This window comes from Gadus morhua, chromosome 1 (genome assembly GCF_902167405.1).
Source record: "Gadus morhua chromosome 1, gadMor3.0, whole genome shotgun sequence".
NCBI lineage: Eukaryota > Metazoa > Chordata > Actinopteri > Gadiformes > Gadidae > Gadus > Gadus morhua.
In genome coordinates, this window is record NC_044048.1 from 6,098,637 (window position 1) to 6,115,498 (window position 16,862).

The window sequence follows — 16,862 nt, forward strand, 5'->3', positions numbered from 1 at the left end:
AAACTAGACGGTCCAACCCATAAAAACCCCGCCGCAAGATGGCGGCATTGTTGACCCATGCTTAGAAGAAGCCAATGCGACATATATCTATGGTGTTACTGGTAGAGAATTTACAAATCCTACAATAGCCACGCCAAGATCCGCCCTACTCTGTAAGGGTTAGGCGGGTTGCCTGCAACTCAACTGGACGATTTAGAACTCTACTGTACACTCGCTGTGAGGAAATCGGAAAGACATTTTCCATTTACCATATTGAGCCATACACTTTGGCTATACCTTCTTCAAAAACAACACTCTATAAGTGTATCCTTCTTGAATAGCCTGATCATTTGTTGAAATGGTATGGGGAATAAATTATTATGGTGCCAAGGAAAAATTTGTGTTGAAAAATATAGTCATGTTGAATTGAGATCTCATGTTTTTTTTGTTTTTTACTTGGAGAAATGAGCAAAAAAAATAACATCTTGAGATATAAACATAGCAGGAACAACTGTAAAATCACCCTTCAAAAATGCTATAGTACTTTATACTTTTATATTTGCAGTACAAATCGGAGACTACACTTTCTTACTGTTACTTGAATAAAGCAGCTGTATTTAATTTTACCAGTAGTTTGGTGTACAAATATGTATTGGCCAACTAGGCCTACTTGAATATGGGAAGTGTGTACTTTTGATACCTCTGTTCAGAATCCACTGTCTAAGGGCATGGTAAATGCAGTCTGGCTAGATGTGGAAAAGTTCGCTTCCGGGTAGCGAACCTTCGAAATCTAAAAACTACAACCCCCACAGTCCCCGGGTCCTCGTGGAGTTCCGGGTTGGACCTTCTGACCTGGAGCGGTCGGGTCCACTCCGCATCCTGATCTCTGAGAGGTGAGCCTCATATCTCTAACTTATATCTCCTCCCCCTCATAGTGTCATGACAACAAAGAGATTAAACATTCAAAACGATCACAGAGATGTGGTAGTCTTAAGGCGGATTTGTGGATGATCTACATTAGCGATGTAATTGCAGCTGGTTTGAGTTAAAGTGTTGTATTTATAATATGTAACGCAATGGCCGATGCCCACAGAGTTGTGATGCACATTTAATCCCCATAATCTTCTGCTGTCAGATATCTAACACTCGATCAACTGCTGATGACCAGGGCACAAGATCTCTTCTGGGTGCTAACGTTATCGCAACATTACTCAAGCTCTTTAACACGTTCACCTGGCCACACCTGACTTAACCTGTTCTGATTTGACCCCCTCTCTGTATTTCTGGAGATTTAATTAATCTTTAAACACGAAACGAACTCTTAAAACCGCGTATCTGCTCATGTCTACAATACTTAATCTGAGGAGTGTGTGGATTGAAATCCTGGTTTCTCCCACGTTATTCAGTTTTTCTGTAAGAGGTGACTCCTTGGGTGCATTATTAACGAGTTTGATGGCTGAACACTGACCACTGTTTGAAGGGTCTGAAGAACCTCCCTGGGCGAGGTGGATGGATGTAGTGTCGTCCGTCGGACGCTGTGTTCTATGATGCCCCTGGACGTGAGATGGCCGTTCCCACAGTGCCCTCCTCTGGGCTGGAGGATCTCTGGCTCGCTGATTATGGGCATGGTGGGGTCGTACTCCTACTTCTGGACAAGTATGTTTTCCTCACACACACACACACACACACACACACACACACACACACACACTGAGAAAGGAAAGGGTGCTCATTGTTCCCAACGTCTTCTTGTAGAGTACATGAACTACCTGACGGTCCATAACGGAGAAGCTCTGTTAGACCTGGTGGACCAGCGGCCCGCGGGCACACCCCTGATCACACTGTCCAATCACCAGTCCTGTATGGACGACCCACACATCTGGGGTAAGGACACAGAAAAAGTAGGACACTGAAGATAGACATTGAGATTCTCTCATGCTCAGGAAAATTAAAAAAATGTGACGAAACATTTGTGTGATAGGCCTGCTGCGGCCAAGGCAGCTATGGAACTTCAGGAAGATGCGATGGTTAGTAAGACTTTATTGAGCTCCCATTGTATATCACACACACGGTAGTCTATGGTTGTTGGTTGATTTTTAATGTTTGTGGCTTTCCATTGGGCAGGACTCCAGCAGCATCAGACATCTGTTTCACTAAAGAGCTCCACTCCCGATTCTTCAGTCGTGGCAAGTGTGTTCCTGTGTGTCGAGGTGAGGGGGGGGGGGGGGGGGGGGGGGTCAGAGCTTCCGTCTCTGTCTACTGACCCCTTGATGTTAGGAGTCAGTGTATGTAGATATGCTAGCACCTTTATGTGCACAACTTTACTTAATATAGTTGTTATAAAGTAGTGTTTCTTAGTTTAAAAAATATTGATTTTGATATGGACAGTTAGCCTATGTCCCATCATATCAAAGTGCTTATATGATGGGTTAGTACCACTATTTGTAACAGTTGTTCACCTTAATAGATTTTCATGTTAATCAAGTTAATCACATCATTACTGATACAGAGAAAAAACAAAATGTAAGATTTATTGCAATGTTATAATACCCATAATCCTTGTGATGATGTCATGTACTCCCATATCAACAGCCTGCTCTACTCAATAAGGGTCTCGATGTAGGTCTTGATGTAACGGAGGCGTATTTCTGGTTCCAGGGGATGGAGTTTACCAGAAGGGCATGGATTTCATCCTGGAACGCCTGAATAAAGGGGAATGGGTGCACATCTTCCCAGAGGGTAAGGAGCCCTGCTATGAATATCTCTCTTTTGTCTTGATGTTTTCCTCCTGACACCGTCTTTCACTTGCCTTTGTTTATCTAATAGGTAAGATCAACATGACTGAAGAGCTGATCCGGATCAAATGGGGTGTGTTTGAACGTTATTTGTATCCTTTCGGTTCTCTCTTCAGTCTTTTTAAAGCAGACTGTGGCTCTAATGTTTATCGTGGTTTTAGTTTGTCTTATTATTATTTTAGAAATACTGTGTAATAACTGGTGTCTGGTGATATGTTAATGATTTGCTGTTTGCAGGTGTGGGTCGGCTGATAGCAGAGTGCTCCGTTAACCCCATCATATTACCTCTGTGGCACGTCGGTCAGTCACATCTCGTTAAAAAACATCTTTCTGATTGGTTGGAAATGGAAATCCTGTTTTCACAGTAAAAGTAAAAAGGACATGCATTAAAACAGAATATTTTTCGAAAATAGCGGCAGGTGAATATATGAAATGAATATGAAGACTTGAGTTTAGCTATTGGCCTCTCTCCTCTCGGTCTCTAGGTATGAGTGACGTTCTGCCAAATGTGGCACCATACATCCCTCTGACCGGGAAGGTAAGCTGCTCTCTGGATCCTCTAAGTTCATTAGGATTTCCATAGGGAGTTATCAGCAAGCACACACCAAAATATGGGCGCCATTTGATGGGCCGACAACCAATCAGAGCAATGGTGTGAAAGCGTGCTGGGGAAAATACAGCAGACCCATCTTTCTTATCAAACTCTAGGGGCAATTGTTGGTTCTTCATTTAGAGAAAATGCACTGTCCAGTTTGTTTAATACTGTCGTATTGTCAACAGACTATTCCAAAGCAGTTTAGCGCTTGGTATGGTTTATTATTATTATTAAGTAAAGCAGGCCATTAGCACCAAACCACAGAGGAATGGAATTTGATCCGACAGGACTCAAGGCTTTATTTCAAGGGTGTTGACTGAACACATGATTCCATTCGCAGTGTAGAACAGGTGAATCATACGACTTTGTAAATGAGCTCGAGCAGGTGGTTTACAGGTGAATCAGATGACTAAGTAAACTAAGTTGCTTCGTTCCTGTTTTTCCAGAAGATCACGGTGCTGGTGGGGAAGGCTTTCAGTGTGGGAGACCTTCTGGAGACGCTTAGGGCAGAAAACCAGAGCCAGGTGAAGGTCAAACAAGGTCTAACACCGCCTCAGGAAAAAATAAATAAAGGAACAAATGCCGATGTGTTCTTTTCATCTTGCCTTCCTTAGTTGGTGATGCGAAAGGTCCTGACTGATTTCATCCAGGGGGAGTTCCACAGTCTGAAAGCCCAGGCCGAGGCGCTCCATGGGCAAATACAGACCAGATCTTAGGACCCCTCCTTGAGGAGCACGCTGCACGGCCTTGGGGAGACCAGATGAAGACCAGTGAGCACACTGAGGCTGATGCAGGCCTCCCTCCTCAGATCAAACACTGGTACCTGGTGCCTCTATGGACCATAGGCTTGGTTCACCGCCAGGCGACCAAGCCATGCAGAACAATTACTACTCAGGAAGTTTGGAAGTGCTAGTACCACATTTGATTACGACGTTTACCGCTACCTGGGACATGCCTACCAGGTGCATGCCTACCAGGTACATGCCTACCAGGTACATGCCTACCAGGTACATGCCTACCAGGTACATGCCTACCAGGTACATGCCTACCAGGTACTTGCCTACCAGGTACTTGCCTACCAGGTAGCCACCTGGCCATCTTCAAGGAGATCTTTTATATATAAACTGTACATTTTTTGCAATATGGTTCATTTTGCAAATCAGTTGATAAACAATACTTTCTGAGTAGCAGTTCTGATGTTTTTTATTATTATTATATATTATTATATTCAAAATAATTGATTGGAAAAAATGTACATGATTCATTTTCTTCACACCAGTCAATATTGTAACAACTACGTGAATTGCTTCATTATAATTGCTGGAAAAGAAGATGGTTAGTTGTGTTTAAACTTGAAGCATGTGTAGGGTTACCTCTTGCGTCACATGACGTTTCTTACTGGGCTGCTGTTTGCCTGCACCCTTAGTGAGATGTATTCAATCACACAAGGGAATGACGGCTTTATTTAATGATGAACTGAAGAGAAGTCCATACGTTGAGAAAGAATGTAAGGATGGTGTTTTGAAAGATGTAGTGATGAACATACTCTGAAGGGGGTCATTAAATTACTTGTGGTATTTTCTCATGCTATCTTCTCATGCTATCTCGTCTGGCAGCTGAATCAACCACACACAATCTAGTATCTCAATTATTGCTGGACAGTATCCATCTGTTTGGTCAACAAAAGTTGTAGTAAACCAAACGGTAACAATACCATCTCCTTTTAGATATGTGTTGTGCACCCCTTTTGAATAGATTTGTTGACCCCTATATTGTAGTGCTTTCCCTAGTTAGAGCTAGGGTCTGGGGTACTTGACCAACATATTGCCTTATTATTGCCACACTAAATACATTTGCCAATAAAGAATTTGACCAGATGTTTTCGAAGTTGTTGTTTTTTGTGGTATCTTTTTGCAAGGAGAAAGGTTTTTTTTTGTGTGTTTCTTTTTTTCAGGCTTTTCTCCATACCAACAATTTAAAGAACAGACTTGTGTGCTTGGGAGAACAAACGTGTGCTCTTGGGGAGAACAAACTTGTGTTCTTGCGGAGAACAGACTTGTACTGTCAGGAGCCAGCAGAGGGCTGTCCGCAGCAACACCCTGGGACTTGACAACAAAACAAGTGAGGCTCAGCTGATTCCTCCTCAGCGTTACACCTATAATGGTAAAGAGCAAAGGAACCCACAGTTAGACAATTAGAAAAAAATGTGTTTTGGGCTGAAATTGGTAGGAAGGATGGGGCCGTGTTACTACCCACTGCAACTTTGTGGTACTGCGTTGCGTATGCAACGTAGCCTACGTTTTGGGAGCCTAGTGCGAAAATTTAGGATTTTGCTCCAAATAAGTCAACCTTTGTGTACTATATAGTTGCTATAACCCAGATCTATCATCGGGATTGTGTTGGTCTATCCCACGATCTGAACAGTACACAGATAACTCGGAGGATGAATAGATAACTCGGAGGATGGATGGATCCTCCGGTACCACGTGACCTGTAGTGACGTCCCCTGTGTCAAGTGCGTTCTGAAGATGGCGACCAGGAAGATGCGGCTCTTCTCCAGCATCTCGGCGTCGTTTGCCGTTTTATTCACCCTTTTGAATACGGGGAGATGCGATGAGCAGGTGCCCTTAATGCTGTGGACCAGCGAAGGGTGGGTGTCGTTGTGTATTTATGTCCTCTAGTGACCTTCGCTGTGTGCAGCAGCTAGCGGCGGGCTAACTCATAACGCCTCAAGAACGAACGCAGTCTGCACTGCCTCAATATTATATTATTTGTAACCTTTCGAGTACCGAGCCCGTTATGTAACCATTACATTAGATTCATTTGTTTTATACATTATTGGTGCTTATTAATAATCGAATTATGAAAATGCCAACGTATAAACTGTCAAGTGTGGTCTTGTTGTCTATGGTTAACCAGCCAGCAGCCCATCACCGATTAAAAATGTTATGTATGTAGGTATGCATGTTTTTCCTGTATCTATGTTTGTTTGTACTGTATGTATGTTTGCCAATTATGACCCCCATTGCACTCTCGATTCCCCCTGGTAGTAGGGGATATATATATATATATATATATATATATATATATATATAAAATCAATAGAAATACATTTTATTGAATTTTTGCTGACATTGATGGTTCTCTGTCCACCAGGACCTCCCTGCCGTCCCAGTCTCCCCCCGCCGCGGGTCACATCGTGGGACGGGACCAGCTGGATGCCTACCTGCACACAGCCCTCGGGTCAGGCCCGCGGAATGTACTGCTCTTCCTCCAGGACAAGGTACGGTCAGAACTAGGGACACTCATACCAGGGTACGGTCAAGACTAGGGACACTCATACCAGGATACGGTCAGGACTAGGGACACTCATACCAGGGTATGGTCAGGACTAGGGACACTCATGCCAGGGTACGGTCAGGACTAGGGACACTCATACCAGGGTACGGTCAGGACTAGGGACACTCATACCAGAGTACGGTCAGGACTAGGGACACTCATACCAGAGTACGGTCAGGACTAGGGACACTCATACCAGGATACGGTCAGGACTAGGGACACTCATACCAGGGTACGGTCAGGACTAGGGACACTTATACCAGGGTACGGTCAGGACTAGGGACACTCATACCAGGGTATACTAAATGGGGACCAGGCAAACTTATACTAGGGTGTGCTAGATGAGGACCAGGGACACTAATACCAGGGAAGGCTAGATGAGGACTATCAACATACCGGTAGTTTTGTGAATGTTCCTGTCTGATTCTGAGGTATATCCTTCATTCGTTTTTGAACAGAGCCAGAGGTTAAGTCATATTAAATGTGTTTCTGCTTTCTGTTCATCGTCAGATGAGCATTGAGGACTTCACTATCTACGGGGGGGCTTTTGGAAACAAGCAGGACTCTGCTTTCCGAAATCTTGAGGTAAGATGCGTTCCCACTCGTCCTGTGTGAATTGTGATCCTGATCTGTGTATAATCTTGATGTTAAGGTAAACCAATGTTACCACTTTGACACTTCACACAAATGTTTAGGGCTAGCCAACTAAAACCTATTTAGTTTTATTGATCCGTTGTTAGTTATCATTAAAATCAGAGAGCTGGTTGAATACTATTTGTCCTTTACACTCTGTTCAATACGCTTCTGACATTTATTACTGTGTTGTCACTGTGTTGGCTTTGTCTTTCCTCCCATGTCCTGCAGGGGGCGCTGTTATCCTCGCCGTCCCCTCTGGTGCTGCCTGCTGTTTCCTGGCCAGGCTCCAACGCAGTGATCGGAGCGTTGCAGGACCAACTTGAGACCTCCCCTCTTTATATGGATGCTGAAACGCTTGGCCAGTTGAGGCTCAACTCGTCTTCGCCGGCCTTGCTGGTCTTTAGGCTGCCCTATGGCACTGGGTAAGAGCACGCACACACGCACACGCACACACACACACACACACACACACACACACACACACACACACACACACACACACACACACACACACAGACACTCACACACACTTGTTATGATTGGTTTGCATAAGAGGCCAAAGAGATTTTTCTTCTGCTTGTGGCATCTGTAAAACTTGTTTGTGTCTGGTCGTGTAAATGGAAACAGAGTCTCAACTTGTGAGTGAGTTTACTTTGGCTTTCTTTGTCTTGCAGGTCAGATCTGATGTCTGCAAAGGAGATCCTTAGTGGCAATGGTGGGTGCTTATTTATAGTCAAGTGCATTATCTTGTCCTTTCATTATCACAATTATCATTAACAACCGCAGCTAAGGTATTTGTAAGGTGAATTAGAGACATCTATGAGACATCGGCATTTAATTGAATCAAATATTTGTGCCTAGATGAGGTGATCGGCCAGGTGTTGAGCATCATGAAGACCCAGTCGGTCCCCTATCTGGCCATCTACACAGCCCTGCAGCCCTCACAGGTGAGAGCATCAGGCCACCGTGCAGGGTCCTAGCGTCCCGGCCTGCAGTGCTGCTTTATGAACCGCTTGGAGGAAGGACCCTACATGTCATGGCAGCGTTGACCACATCATGGGCCATCCTTCCATGGGACGTCTCACTGTGTTGGTGTGACTTTGTGGTTGTGCAGGAGGCAGCAGCAGCGCTGTCCCTGGAGGTGGGGGCGGGCGGGGGCCGTTCCTTGCTGCAGGCCAGGGCCAGTCACAAGGAGAGGGAGCAGGAGAGGGAGAGGAAGCGCAAGGTCAAGGAGAAGGCCGGGGTCTACGGCCCGGTGGAGTTCAAGGTGAGCCGTTTCGTCTGAAACCAAGTGGCTCTGTCCTCATTACATTACCCCATGTTGTCTTTTCCATTGGACAGTTGATGTACCTACTGTAATGGCTGATCTCTTACATCATGGCCTTTGTTTGATTGAATACAACTATGTAAATACATTTTTTTGTAAGTGAACATTCTGAATCTGAACCAATGTCAACTCTCCTTTTGATTTTTTTCTCACTTTTAGAAAATGGAATTATATCAATCTAAGGTATTCAGCTTAACAAAAACATCATGGAGTCAGTAGAAGCATAGTTGTGATGAAATAAGAGTAGGACTAACCAATCTGTCTGAGGAGACCTGGTGTAGCTTAGTGTGATTAACACATTGACCTGTTTTAATAGGCTCACTAATCCATTCTTGATATTATTGTTGTTTTCTCTCTCTCTCTCTCTCTCTCTCTCTCTCTCTCTCTCTCTCTCTCTCTCTCTCTCTCTCTCTCTCTCTCTCTCTCTCTCTCTCTCTCTCTCTCTCTCTCTCTCTCTCTCTCTCTCTCTCTCTCTCTCTCTCTCTCTCTCTCTCTCTCTCTCTCTCTCTCTCTCTCTCTCTCTCTCTCTCTCTCTCTCTCTCTCTCTCTCTCTCTCTCTCTCTCTCTCTCTCTCTCTCTCTCTTCCTCGTACGCCCTCTGTTTGTGTTCTCTAATATGTGTGTTGTGTCCAGGAGCGGGAGAACACCTGCATCCTGCTGTGGGCCACTGGGCTGTCTGTGAGCATCCTGAGGGGCGGGCGCTGGGACGACCACGACCTCACGCCCTCCACGTTTGGGGAAGGGGTCACTCCCAAACTCCACGGCTCAATGTGTGACCAGACCAAGGCCAGGTAGAAGGGGGCGGCTTCTAGAGTTTGGTTTAATCCGTAAAGTGCTAAATGACTGCTTTATTTAATCAAGTGTGTTGTTTTAAATAATATTTATATAGAATAATATATATAGAATTTATATAGCGCCTTTCTAGACACTCAAAGACGCTTTACACTGAAGGGGGGACCTCACTAACCACCACCAGTATGTAGCACCCACTTGGGTGATGCACGGCAGCCAATCGGCGCCAGAACGCTCACCACACACCAGCTTAAGGTGGAGAGTGAGGGAATTAATGAGTCAGCAAAAAAGATTGAATGAGCCTGGTAGGGCCAGGACACTGGGGAAACCCTTAATCTTTTGCGATAAGTGCCCTGGGATCTTTTATGACCTCAGTGAGTCAGGACCTCGGTATTACGTCTCCTCCGAAGGACAGCGCCTTCCACAGCACAGTGTCCCCGTCACTGCACTGGGGCGTCGGGATTGATGTTAAGGCCAGAGGGAAGAGGGCCTCCTATTGGCCACCACCCGACACCACTTACAGCACCTGGTATTCCCAGGCGGTCTCCCATCCAAGTGCTAACCAGGCCCGACCATGCTTAGCTTCCGAGATCAGACGAGTTTGGGCGTGTCCATGGTGGCAAGGCCGTCAAATGTTATTCAAATGTTTGGTTCTTCTCTCTCCCCTTCCATCTGCTGCCCCGGCTGCTTCTTGTCAGGCTGGTTCTGAACTACGAAGATGTGCTCGGCCATCGTAACTTCAAACTGATGTGAGTGAGAAAACCCCCGGTGCTTGTAGAGACACCTCTTCATTTATTCCACCCTCATGGTTGGAGTTTTGTAATCCAACATTGTGCGACTGATCGTGCGTGCGTGTGTCCTACAGCTTCGCCATGAGCCAGCGCCACTACTCAGTGTCGGCCCGCCGCTGGTTCACCATGGACCAGGTGGAGCTGGAGTACGACGGGACCAAAGCCACCTTCAACGGCAGCCGCAGCATCTACGCCCCCGCCGAGTACTCCTACCGCTGCGACGCGGTCAGCAGCTTCCGCTGGCCGTCCCTGTTCCCCCGCTCGGCCAAGGACCCCGCCAACCAATGGAGGGTCTCCTTTGAGGACTTCCAGGTACGCCCCGGGAGAGACGCCGCGGTAGCACAGGGTCAAAAGGGAAGGAAGCTGGAGTATGACGACGACTCTTTCGTCTACCTTCCCTCCTCCATCTCAAATCAATTGAATTCAAAAGCACTTTATTGGTATGAGAAACAAACATTCACATTGCCAAAGTACGTAATAAAGAGATCATAGTATAAAAAGTTGCATACAAAATATATATACATATCAGATATTACACTATTAAATACTCAATATGTAAAAAGTAAAATGTGGGATGATGTACAAATTCCAGTACCTCCTATAAACAGATAAATTGAAGATATACTGTACAAACAGTATTTACAATGTGGAGGACGTGTGCGATATGCAATGGTTGTGGAAAAAGTGAGTCCAGGGGGGATGATTCTGTTAAGGGGGAGTTTGAGGTCCTTTTCTCATCAGGCGATGAATCTGGCTGCTGTGATCGCACGTGGTTGTATTCCTCCCAACAGAGCTGTCAGTAAGAGGGTCTTTTAAAGCCCTTGCATGCCTTTGACCTCACTACAGATCCAGGGCTTCAACGTCTCGGGACAGGACTTCTCCTACGCCAGCGACTGTGCAGGCTTTTTCACCCCGGGCATCTGGATGGGCCTGATGAGCAGCCTGCTCATGGTGCTCGTGCTCACCTACGGCCTGCACATGATCATGCAGCTCCGCACCATGGACCGCTTCGACGACCCCAAGGGCCCCGCCATCTCGGTGCCCCTGACGGAGTGATCTCGCCTCCGGGCCGCCCAGGGCCATCGAGGGCCGTCCCAGCGCTGCCTGCTTACATTCCCTCTTCTTTCCCTTTAGGTGTAACACTAGAGTAAAACAAAATGCTGTTTTGAATAAGGGCATTGTGTTCAGGGCGTGTGGATCCAACCTTCCCCACATGGAGGGTTACCACTGTATATTAAGGGGAACAGAAATATACAGCATACCTTAAAATAGCTATTTATTGGATGTGTTGTTTGAGGTGTTTTTGTGTTGACATTAGTATTGATTGATGTGTAAACTTAAGTTGTATTTATTTATTTATTTTGAATGTCTCATTGAGGTAACACACAAGATGTCTCTGTTAAGGGAATTCCTAGTTTACAATAGTGTATCAATGGTGATCCTGTAACAAGGGAGGTTTGAGTCACAAACTGGAAGTAACCAAGAAGATTTACAAATTAGCTTAAGGTTGCAGGTACTATTTTGCTCAAACAACCCATCTAAAGCACTTCCAGTTGTTTTGTATTATTTGTATTTGATTTTTTTGATGTATGAATTGTGGTGAATGCTGTACTTAAGAGGTCCTGGATGTGGTTTTGTGTTGTGAAACTCAATAAATGTGTGGAGGACGATCACGGCTCAGAGATTCTCCCCTTGCATATATTCAACACTGTCATAACCCTGTCCCGATAAACAGCCCTCTTTATTACCTGAGCTGTACTTTAATTGTCGGACCAGGAACCCTGTGTAATAATTAATTGCATATTAGATATATATTATGCCTTGGCTATTAAGTGCAATATAAATGAAGGACATATTTCAAGTTAGCCGTATCATAAGTTTAAATTTGTCCACTGCTCTCTACCATTGGTTCGGCGAGCGAGAGCGCTGCCCCCCTTGCCCCTGATGACAGCCTTCTACACAAACCTTCAGGCTGCAAGTCGCAGTTACAAGGGGGTCCCTGACGGCACCTCGTCCGCAGGAGGAGGGCCAAGGACAGGAAGCTGCCGGGGGACATCCCACCACCTCCAGAGCACCAACCTACTTTGTCAGGCAAGCAGGGCATGCTGAAGGTGCAAGGAGGTCCAGGACATCCCCTCTCCCCTCTCAAGGAGTGGAACATGAGGGTGGACCTCAAAGGGGCCGCTGAGGTTCCCCAAGGAACTCACGATAACATCTCTGGCCGACGGCACCGTGGTCCACCTTCTCCAAGAGGGGGGAGAGGAGCACCGTACTCACAGCTGGCTGCTGAAAACAGGCACGCGGGCTAGGGGGTAATGTACCGGTGGAGGATCGCTGGAAGGGCTTCTTCAGCACATCCACCCTCATGTTCCTCAAGGAAACTCAGGAGTCACTGCAGCCAGGCTGCAGAAAGACTTGAGCGGACTGGCAGAAGACCAGAGAAGCCTAGCTTCTGGCTGTGTCTCAGGAGGGAGGTAACGCCTGATCCGAGGCTGCAGGGAAATGTTTCAGTCTATGTTCGCCCCCCCCCCCCCCCCCCCCCCCTCCAGAGGTTCCAGGGTGAAAGGAAGGAGCGTCCCCTCTTTGAAAGGGGCTGCCTGGGTGATGACCAGCAGTTCGAGAAGAAACACCTCCCGGTTTTCAAACCCTTAAAGGTCTGTGGATGAAGTCAGCCATATACTGTAGGTCTGGATTGTCTACTCTCAGATCGAATATATTCTGATTTTTGACTTTTTATTGAACTGCAGGATTTTGAGGTCGTAGCCACATCAATTATTCCATGCTATGACATTATATAGCACACTAATTCAGAGCTTTTTTATGTTTTTTTGTTATTACTGTTCTAATAACCATATTCTAGTATCCATATACCTTTATATTGGGTATATATATGATTCACGTAAAATCAAGTCACCTCTTTAAACTTTCTAAAAACATTAATACTTTGGATACCCGGAGTTACTAGATCAGATATATTCCAGAAAATAGTCGTGGACAGAAATGTTAACACGGTGAATGTTTTTGTACATATTTGATACAAATTGCGTTGGCTAATTGAAAGAAAGCTATTTTATTGGTCACAGCGATTTGCCTTTATAAATTAACCGACATTGTCAGTGTCCGAGCTAATTCGAGTGACCATGAGCTGGCTCTGGTCGACAGCATGGTTTGCTTCAACATGTTCTCCGGCAAAGATCTGACCTCTACTTCATTTCGGTAGGCCTGGTACATCCATGATAACTATGTGATAGATTAGTATTGAAGGTCTAATGGTCTAGCAGCCAGCAACCACCATGTATTTTTCAGAGGATGGCCAACACATACCTTAGCAAAACAAAGCATTAGTTTGATCTACACATGCTGCCTCACCATTATAAAAATGTCTTGCATGACAATTAGAGTATTGTTTAACTTCATGTCAAAATGAATGTTGGGCCTGTGCTGTCCATTGCACAATAGGTGATGCAAAAATGGCTTAATTTAATTTTACAGTCAGTTTAGGAAGGTATTTTAAGTAGAGCTATGCTGATAAATAACGAGTGATGGGCATTTAACTCGCACTGCTCTTTGGATCAAGGTTGAATCTTCGTTTGGAAGTGTTTCTGAATTCCCTCTAGCGTGGATTAATGCAAAAAGTGCAATTCGTTCTCTCCCAATACCCATTTCGTAACGAATGGAAAGTAATATATGAATTATCTAAAAAATACAGAACAAATAATTAGATTCTAAAGTAAATTGGTTGAAACCACTGAATAAATCAACTGCTTTCCCCCAGGTGTAATGTCTACATGTATCCACCCTGTTGGTTTCTCAGCCAGGTCTGAAATCTAAAACCAAAAAGGCCACGGCCAAAGTCACATCAGTCAAGTGTTAGGGTTTTTTCACAATGCCAGAAACATAAGTCTGGTAGCAAAAAATAAGGAATACGAGCAGGGCCATGAGAACGATGTACTGTTGGAGTCAATGGAAAGACGACCAGAGGTAGGTTGTTATCAAAGCCACTTTAATAGGTTGGTAATGCGGCCTCAGAGCCAGCAGCAGCTCTAGTTGGCGTGCAGGGCCTTCCACCGGGTCAGAGGCCCTCGGCTGGGGATGTACTTCACTCCACAGCCGTCAGAGATCAGACGCTTCTCAGCCATCATCTGATCGAAGTCTGTCGCGTTGAACTTGGTGAAGCCGTACTTCTTGGAGATGTGAATCTGAGGGCAGAGATCATTCAGGTTAGATCAGTAGAATTTTTCATGTGGAAGATGAGCACCTATTATTCCACACATTGTATCAAGTGTACACTAAGATTCTTGTGGATTTGTCTCAATGGTCCCTTTAACGCACTCAGCACCGAATGGCTGAGGACATACACAAACCAGACTCAAGTGTATTCAGCCTTTGGACCCCAGACACACATAATGGTCAGCTTAATAGACTGCACAATCTGAACAAAAAGGTGCAGAAGATTACAAACCTTCTGGCGGCCAGGGAACTTGAACTTGGCTCTGCGGAGAGCTTCAACCACATGTTCCTTGTTGTTGGCCTTGGTGCGCACAGACATGATGACCTGTCCGATGCGCACGCGAGCCACGGTCCCCAGGGGCTTCCCGAAGGCACCACGCATCCCGGTCTGGAGCCTACACAGGAATACAGTCAGTGAACACCTTGAACAACATCTGGATTCACAACTAGGTCTATTGTGGAAGACATGCACGCTATTTAACCCCGGGAGGGACATTATAGGTTCCAATAACCTGACTGAATTGACGCGATGCCTCGCTTTGTTGGCATCACCATGCTTAAATGTCCTCGGACACTTAAGCATCTCAAACCTTAGAACTCACCTATCAGCTCCAGCACAGGACAACATTTTGTTGATGCGGATGACGTGGAAGGGGTGGAGTCGTACGCGGATGTGGAACCCATCCTTACCACAGGTCTTCACCATGTACTTGTTGGCGCAGATACGAGCGGCCTCCAGAGCTGCACACAGAGAGGGACATTTTAGTCACATGTTGATTGACAGGTATCCTGCCTGTGTGCTCTGTATTCGAGCACATCTTTAGATGTGCAGTTTTATAGATTTCCATGAACACTGGAAATCCATCTCAACTTTCTCTTTATACTTCTTGTAACATGGTTCACAGCTTCTCCAATCACCTTCTGAGGACAGCTGCTCGTACTCGTCAGAGACCATGTGCCCACACAGAGGGAACTCATCGACCTTGGCCTTCTTCCTGCCCAAGTCAAAGATTCTGATCTTAGGGTCTGAGTGAAACAAAAGAAAGAAAACATAATATCGTTATAAATATTGTTTACAATTACGGTTGGAGGACAAACCAAAACGTTCTCAAACTGTCTCAATGGTCCCTTTAAAGCACTCAGCACCACCCGGCTGAGGACATACACAAACCAAAGACTTGCTGTCTGCAGCCTTTGCACACCGGAACGCACTGGCAGCAGAACCGGGAAGCTAGACGGCAATGTTGAATTGGCATGACAGACCAAGACCCAGAATGATGGGTTGATTCAAAGTCAGCTACTCACCGGGGACACCCCTACAGAAACGGGACTTGGGGTATGGCTTGTTCTTGCAGTATCTGTAACTATAGGAAATAAACTGTTAGAACGTGTACTTGCTTTCGAACCACACCAGAATACAATCTCACAACTCGTCCAATGACATTTTCAATATCCATCTGCGGTAGATAATCAGATTCCGATGTGAGGAGACCCTTGCGTTTTATTTCTACACAATGGCATAATACCAAAAAACTGGTTGTCACCCGAATCCTGGTTTTATAATTTTTTAACATCCTAATGCCGTGGCGTTTGGTCATGAAGCTACATGCTAGCATGTGTTAGCTTAGCGCCACTACTTTAGTTATACCAACCGAGGCCATATTATTTTGTGGATTTATATACCCATTTAAGTTCCATTTCATGAACATTACACTAAGGCCGTAGGCCGGGTGGCCATGTAGCCCAGCTAGCCGACAGGCCGCGGACCACATGGAGGGCCCTGGCCGCGTCCATTTCCCCACATAAACGGACCGCGGTGTTTCTAGTGCTTTTATTACTTACCACCGGGCTGGACGGCGGCCCATGGTTGCGATCTGTAAAGCAACAAATACGATATCTGTTAGAGTGCTAAATCAAGGCAAGTAGATCAGAAACGCTTTTATTATTCCAATTTGTGGACGAGTGTCGGAGAAGGAGCTGCCACCACGCACTCACCTAATGGAGGAAAGGAAGTCCACAGTACTTCCGCTGCCTCATATCCGGTAGAAAACCTAAGGACGTAACTTTATTGACATATCGTTTTTTTTATTTTGATGTATATTTGGGTTGTTAACAAATAGTTTTAATATACAACTATGTCAATGTATGCTTTAATTTTGACCTATTTCAAATAACTATTGTTTTATCATTTCGAAAGAATGCCGGGAAGTACTGTGAATTATTCTAGGGGGCGACAGAGTAAAAAGTCAGATGTGACCAGTGTTGCCAGATTGGGTCAGGTTTTTGAGAGGTATCCTGTCTGCGTGCTCTGTATTCTAGCACAGGCATTTTCATACTGTGAGGCGCGCTTCCCATAGTTCTCCAGTGACGTGAGAAAAA

General features: G+C 45.4%; 3 protein-coding genes, 2 non-coding genes and 1 pseudogene across 8 annotated transcripts; 2 read left to right on the forward strand and 4 right to left on the reverse strand.

The window, feature by feature from the left end:
• The first annotated feature begins 602 nt into the window (after positions 1 to 602).
• On the forward strand, positions 603 to 5,246 carry tafazzin (tafazzin, phospholipid-lysophospholipid transacylase). Of its 4 annotated transcripts, XM_030363271.1 has the most exons (11): positions 716 to 872; positions 1,460 to 1,635; positions 1,735 to 1,863; positions 1,961 to 2,006; positions 2,104 to 2,189; positions 2,638 to 2,718; positions 2,806 to 2,847; positions 3,012 to 3,074; positions 3,260 to 3,312; positions 3,816 to 3,893; positions 3,984 to 5,246. In XM_030363271.1, exons 2-11 carry the CDS (start codon positions 1,524 to 1,526, stop codon positions 4,083 to 4,085), a joined length of 792 nt encoding a protein of 263 aa, XP_030219131.1. In that variant the 5' UTR covers positions 716 to 872; positions 1,460 to 1,523; the 3' UTR covers positions 4,086 to 5,246. The 4 variants fall into 4 exon arrangements, with proteins under 4 accessions (XP_030219123.1, XP_030219131.1, XP_030219116.1 ...); XM_030363256.1 differs by having other exon boundaries at positions 1,460 to 1,863; XM_030363280.1 differs by lacking the exon at positions 2,806 to 2,847.
• A 604-nt stretch (positions 5,247 to 5,850) lies between these two features.
• On the forward strand, positions 5,851 to 11,933 carry atp6ap1a (ATPase H+ transporting accessory protein 1a). The gene is made up of 11 exons (XM_030363031.1): positions 5,851 to 6,019; positions 6,526 to 6,652; positions 7,219 to 7,293; positions 7,573 to 7,766; positions 8,019 to 8,059; positions 8,206 to 8,291; positions 8,459 to 8,611; positions 9,304 to 9,461; positions 10,161 to 10,211; positions 10,328 to 10,565; positions 11,100 to 11,933. The coding sequence occupies exons 1-11, from the start codon at positions 5,898 to 5,900 to the stop codon at positions 11,307 to 11,309; spliced, it is 1,455 nt and encodes a 484-aa protein (XP_030218891.1). The 5' UTR covers positions 5,851 to 5,897; the 3' UTR covers positions 11,310 to 11,933.
• On the reverse strand, positions 9,977 to 10,095 carry LOC115553849 (uncharacterized; annotated as a pseudogene).
• A 2,302-nt stretch (positions 11,934 to 14,235) lies between the features above and the next one.
• rpl10 (ribosomal protein L10) lies at positions 14,236 to 16,497 on the reverse strand. The gene is made up of 6 exons (XM_030363364.1): positions 16,326 to 16,497; positions 15,789 to 15,847; positions 15,402 to 15,509; positions 15,086 to 15,224; positions 14,716 to 14,878; positions 14,236 to 14,452 (listed from the first exon to the last, which is right to left on the reverse strand). The coding sequence occupies exons 1-6, from the start codon at positions 16,346 to 16,348 to the stop codon at positions 14,297 to 14,299; spliced, it is 648 nt and encodes a 215-aa protein (XP_030219224.1). The 5' UTR covers positions 16,349 to 16,497; the 3' UTR covers positions 14,236 to 14,296.
• LOC115553771 (small nucleolar RNA SNORA70) lies at positions 14,558 to 14,682 on the reverse strand. Its single transcript, XR_003978506.1, has one exon. It is a non-coding gene; the product is annotated as a small nucleolar RNA SNORA70 (small nucleolar RNA).
• LOC115553767 (small nucleolar RNA SNORA70) lies at positions 15,595 to 15,725 on the reverse strand. The gene has a single exon (XR_003978504.1). It is a non-coding gene; the product is annotated as a small nucleolar RNA SNORA70 (small nucleolar RNA).
• Positions 16,498 to 16,862: the final 365 nt, after the last annotated feature.